Source organism: Ursus maritimus, unplaced genomic scaffold, assembly GCF_017311325.1.
Source record: "Ursus maritimus isolate PB19 unplaced genomic scaffold, ASM1731132v1 scaffold_35, whole genome shotgun sequence".
Taxonomy (NCBI): Eukaryota; Metazoa; Chordata; class Mammalia; order Carnivora; family Ursidae; genus Ursus; species Ursus maritimus.
In genome coordinates, this window is record NW_024426119.1 from 6743639 (window position 1) to 6749523 (window position 5885).

Below are 5885 nucleotides of genomic sequence, written 5' to 3' on the forward strand. Positions count from 1 at the left end.
GGGGCTGGCCCGGACAGCGGCTGCGGAGCAGGGCCGGCCAGCCTCCAGCCCGGGGCACGGAGGGCTCCTGCAGCACGAGCCTGCCAGCCGCCGCCTTTGTTGATGGACTCTGCCACATGCTCGACTGACACGCGATGCTCCGCCCCGGCGGGGCTGGTGCCAGGCTGCCGGCCAAGCGCCCGGCCGCCAGTCTGGAGAGACTCTCGGAGGTACACTCTCCAGAGTCCCAGGTCCCGGTTCCCAGACAGAGACAATGAGGAGCAGCCTCCCCAGCTGGAAAGTGTCAGGTTACAACCGGTTCCACCACTTTCCCCCACTCAGGCCCAGCCCTGAGCCTTGGTTGCCCGGTTCCCACTGCACCTCAGTCAGGCACCCCCCAACTGTCCAGTGTCACTGTGGCACCCTGAAAATCTTGCCCTGGGGTCTGGGAGGGACAATCTCCCAAGACGGCCTCAAGCAGACACAGTGTGTCAAATGAGGCTGCAGAAAGCCACTCCATTTCCCAGGAGAGATGGTAGCATTTCCTGACAAACCGCTGGACAAACCGCTCTTAGCAAGCCTGAGCTGAGAGAGGGCAGACAACCAACTTGGAGCTCAGCGATAGCAAGAGTGCTCAGCCAGTTGGGCCCATTCAGTTCACGGGAATCACAATAGCCGAGGCCAAAACTCTGGGACCATATCCTTGGAGCCTGGCAGAGACCGAGTGGCTGAGGCAGGTCCTAGCCTCCCCCAGCCCCAGCAGACTCCCCCCCCCCCCCCCATCCCAACACCCCCATGCCTACTTGCTGCATGTGAAGCCGGTGGAACTGGTCTGCAATGCACTGAAGCTTTCGGGCAATCTGTACCTCTGCTCGATGTTGCCACGGCCCTTCTGGGGGCTGCTCCCCAAGGGGCAAGCCTGCAGGGAAACTGGCAGGGAGAGGGAGCCGGTAGCCTGCGTTGCCTGCAAAGACAGAGGGCCCACATCTCAGCATTCTCCACAACTGCACCATCCACCCCGTGCCTAACGCTCCTGGCTGAGACCTGGGGCCGGAGGCCTTTATCAGGCACGCTGCCACATTTGGACAGCCTGACCTGCCTGCTGCCCAAGCACATAAAAGCTGATGCTCAGAGGGAGGAAATGGTGCTAGCCTCCTCCATTCACAGGCAGTGCCAGGGCAAAAGTGACATGTGGGGGGGAACTTGCCAGCCTTCTGTCTTTATTTACCAAGCTATGCTTGACCACAAGTTATTTTTCATGCGATAGCAGGTTGAAGCCCTTCTTTGGAGAAGACGCTGGAGGCAGCCCTCCAGAGTTCCTGGGTTGAGCAAAGCAAGGCAGGGAAAGAGAAAACCAAAATGTGCCTTCACTTTTTCCTCTGGCTGGGCCCAGGTTCTGAAGTTCTGGGCAATGGTACTAAAACTAGGGAGAGAAAACTCCTCAGACCCACTGGATAGCCAAGTTCCTCTCTGGAGGCGCCCCAGGCCAGACCGCAAGACCTCGAGACCAGTGCCGCACCCGACCCAAGTGCTTGCAAGCGAGCTGCCGCTAGGGGTGCCCGCCTGCCTCCTGCCTCTGTTCCCTCTTCCCTGCCGGCCTGCCTAACCCATCTTCTCAGACTCCCCAAAGAACTACGGGGCAGCTCCCTCCAGGAATAACTGCAGCGTCTCTTCAAGAGGCTCCCTGAGACCCAGCCAGACAGCCTCCGAACCTTTCCCCTCCCTCCAGAAGCTATTGTGCTAAAAGAAGAAAGTAGACTGAGTGTCTGACCCTGTCGCTTTGCCAGAGGAGGGCATGTTACTCATAAAACAAACCATTTAAGCCCACAAATGAAGGGGTCTTGTCTGATTGAGCCTCGGAAACAGCCCCTCTGCTGGCATTGAGCCCCGGCAGCCCCAACCTCTTTCTCCAGTTCCCCTTCCAAGCACAGAAAGTCCCAAGTGACACCTTCTGCCTTAAGGAAACTTCCCTCCCAGAAAGGTCTGGGTTTTTCCCTTCAGTGTCAACAGCGAGTCACAGATCCCCCAACCTTCTCCGGGGCCACGTTGGCCAATTTATGGAAGGCACATCACTCCCAGGACACAAAAGCCTGGGCCACAGGATGTAAAACCCCAGGCCCAGCTACCCTCTCTCCAACACCAAAAGATGGACCCAAGGATCCCTGCAGAAAGGGACGAAAAGGCAGAACTGATGGCATAGCAAGTTACCTTTCTTGGTGCCCGATAAAGCACAGGTAAAAAGCAATAACAAGCAGAGAAACAAGGTGACAAGAGTCGAGGAATCCATAGCCCCTGCTGTTCAATTTGGGGAAGGAAATAAAGCACAGGTCTGAGGAGGGGAAGTCCCCTCTTTTCCCCCAGTCTCGATGGGAGGAGTCCTGAGGCTAAGAGCACTCACCATAAAAGAGTCGCTGGGGTTCTTCGGTCACCCCACAAGGCAGCATGACACCCTGACTCGGGGAGGCCGGGCTCAGGGTCTGGGTGGCCTTGTCTTCCTGGCTGGTGGGTCGAAGCCCAGGGCCACAGCAGTGGGTGAGAGGGAAGAGATGCAGACGGCTGAGGGGGCAGTCCAGCTGGCTCTGGGCAAACAGGTCAGCAGAGAGCAAGCTCCCAGGCTGGGTCCCCGGCTCCCCATCCTCTGGCTGGAACACATCATCCTCCAGCTCCTCCACACACTGAGGCGGCTCCATCTCCCCTGTTAGGGCGCAACGCAGGCCTCTGGGGTGCTGCTCCTACCCAGGCCAAACCGGAAGGATTCCCCTCCCCTTTCTTCTTTCCTGCTTCCCCTTCTTATCTGGTGATGTGGGGCCAGGTACTGATGACAGACAACCCGGGGATAAAGTACTACCAAGGACGACACCCGCCCCAAACAGTGAGGATGGCCTCACTCTTCAAGGATGCACCATACCTCTTCCCTGGGCCTTCCCAGAGCCACCCCCCTCCTTGGCCTTTTCTTCTGACCCTGGCGGGTTCCGGTCATGTAGTCTGACTGCTATTGACTCTGAGCAATAGAGTCAGGGGTATGATCAACTGTTACAAGCATGCAGGACACCTGGGGAAATGTCAACAAGACTAGACCCTGTGAGTGGCTGTGGGAGGGCAGAGGTTGCTGTGACTGGCTGTACACACAGCGCTCACAACACACACACACACACACACTCACTCACTCACTGCCCTGAGGAGTAACCACCAAGCTCTCATCTCAGTCTGAGCTGGGCTCCGGGCTGAGCAGCAAAAACAAAAGCCAGCAATCCTAGGGCAGCCAGGTTCCCTCCACACCAGCTAAGCCCCGCCCAGCTGCCCATCTACTCTAGTCCCCACCCCTGCTTGCTCAACACAACAAACAGGCTCCACGGTGTGGTAAGCGTGTGTCCTGGGAGAGAGGGCAAAAAGACCCAAGATAGTCATTGCCCTCCGGAGGAGAGCTGTCTGCCCACCACAGCTTGGCCTAGAGGGTAGGTCCACCATCCAGCCATGTGGCCAGCCTCCCCCAGCTCAGCCTACTCACTAGTGTCCATGACTTCAATCTTCTTTCCCCACAGCCTACCATTCCTGTCAGCGCTGAACCTGAGACTGGTATAACCTTCCTCACAGAAGGAAGTGAAATTCAGCCCTCTTTCTGTGACCTCACTCGCTGCCTCTATACTACTCGGGCTGTCCATAGGAGTTTCTTGGTGATAAAGAAGTTCCTCTTGCTCCACCTGATGGCTCTTGGAAATCTGAGCTGGGAGCCACCCAGCACCTTGAGCTCCCAACACAGCCCCCTACACACACACACACACACACACACACACACACACCAGGAACCTGTTAGGGTCCCCGGGGCAGCCAGAAGCAGCAACTACCTGAATGGTTAAGGATACAGAGAGATACTGTTTGTCACTGTCAGATTCAATTAGAGATCCCCTGGGAATTCTGTCTCCCAGTCTCTTGCCTTTGAAGAACAAGCCAAATGGTCTGTGGGTTGGTGAAGTACTTAAAGGAATCTCACTTAAATTCAGAATCTTGGCTTCCCTAAATGCAAGCTCTCTCTGAGGTGCTTACTTCAACCCTCCCTCCATCCCAACCAGTCCGTGAGCTATCTATGATCCTATCTCTGCCCTCTTCGCTGGTGAGTGAGGACAGGCCGGCTTGGATGGCAAAACAGACACATGGTGTTCTTTGGAAAGTGTTTCCCAAAGGAGGGTAGGAGATCTTCAGCTTATCAGCACCAGGAAACAAAGTTTCCAGCTGAAAGGACCAAGTGCTGTCTTGCCAGTTACCTGGCAGGGGCTCCCCTCCTGCCCTTCAGTCTTCTCTCTGCAAGCTGGCAATCCCAGCCTAAGAAGGGGCCCTCCAAAGCCAATCACAAGCGGCAGTCATTGTCTTGGTTTTTCCTTTGAAGCCGGTCACCTTCCCCTCCCCCTACCCCTCCCAGCAAAGCCCTAAAGTTCAACCCTTGCCTGGACGGGACTGTGGGGGAAATGCAGCCATAGGGTGTGTCTCTGCAAGCCCTGGGGACTCTACCCATTCTCCACAGGAACTGCAGGTGGCTCTTCTGTACGTGGGAGCCTCCTGAGGGGTGCTGGGCAAAGTCAAGTGTAAACTGGGATATGGTAAGGAGACCCTCTTCTCCCCTCCGCGTGAGCTGAGGAGGTGATGTCCAAACTGGTAGGAGGAGCACGCTTCTTGAGAGCACAGCCTGGGAAGGCTTTATTCCTAGCAAGGGGAACCAAAGCCCGCTGGAGCGGTCCCAGCCCCCAAGAGCTGTAACACGGATGCTGAACTTAAGACTCCTCCTCCTAGGATAAGGCAGTAGCCAGGCACTCTGAACCTCGACAGGATTTAAAATCTGGGAACGCACCATACATGCACACACACTCACGCACCCACACGACACACAGCAGACCTGGGTGACTCCAGGAGAGAGTCTCGGCCTCCGAGTCGTGATGCCAGGGCTCCGCGCCAGGGTCCAGCGTGACGAGCACTCGGGGGCTTGGCGCCCACTCAATTGGGAAGGAGGGAAAGAGCCTAGCTGTTAAGGAGAGGAGCCTTCAGACTCCGCAGGGAGGCTGGACGCCCCGCAACTCCCTGTCCAACCCCAAAGTCAGATCCAGAGGCCGGGCCGTTCTCGGGAGCCCAAGTCGGCTCAGCAGTGAACCGCACGTTCCCCTGCCCACCTGGACCCAACTCCTTGCTGTCTGAAAGAAATGCTACTACCCCCAAGTTCCCTCGTGGAGCAGCGCACCTAGATGAGCGTTCCGCACCCCGTCCCCGCACCCCAGCGCTCCAGTACTTCATGGTCACCCCAGACGCCCGCTGCCCAACCCTTCCCGGGCCCCCATGAGCGGCACGACTCCTCTCCCCACTTCCCCGAGGAGGTGCGATCCCACTCCGCCCGGCCCCCGGCCGCCCGCGCGCTCACCGGGCTGCGGCGGGTGGCGGGAGGCACGGGCAGGGGCGGCGGCGGCAGCTGGCGGGCTGGCGCGGGAGGAGGCCACTGTGAACCTCGCGGTATTGTTTCCAAAATACGCCCGCTCGGGGCATCCCGCAAACAGCTGATGAGGCCCCGCCTCCGGCGCGTCACGACCTCGGCTGGCCAATGGAGAGTGGAGCCCCAAGTCCCGGGCTGGGCGGCTGCCAGGGATGGTCACGAATGTACGAACCTTCCCTTGGAAACATTGTAAGGGGCCGAGCGAAATTCCGGCTCCCATCAGAAACGCAATCGGAGCGCCATAGTCCGCGCAGATTCCGTTCCTAAAGCAAGCTCGGGAAGGACCGGAGAGTCCCTGAGTTCTCTCTATTAGAAGGGAGAGAGGGGGCGCCAAAGTGACTTTTGTCTTCTCTTTCTCCGGAATGGCCTGAGTAATTACAGAGCGTCCAGAAAGGGAGGGGAGGAGGAGGAGGCCGGAAGCTTTTAGCGTCCA

At 58.0% G+C, this 5885-nt stretch overlaps 1 protein-coding gene across 1 annotated transcript in view; it reads right to left on the reverse strand.

Moving 5' to 3' along the window:
* Positions 1–5505, reverse strand: part of BMF (Bcl2 modifying factor) — a 21881-nt gene extending 16376 nt beyond the window's left edge. Inside the window, 5 exon segments of the mRNA XM_040620452.1 lie at positions 783–943; positions 2378–2674; positions 4868–4993; positions 5384–5439; positions 5441–5505. Of these exon segments, the coding sequence (XP_040476386.1) occupies positions 783–943; positions 2378–2674; positions 4868–4993; positions 5384–5439; positions 5441–5505 (705 nt within the window).
* Positions 5506–5885: the final 380 nt, after the last annotated feature.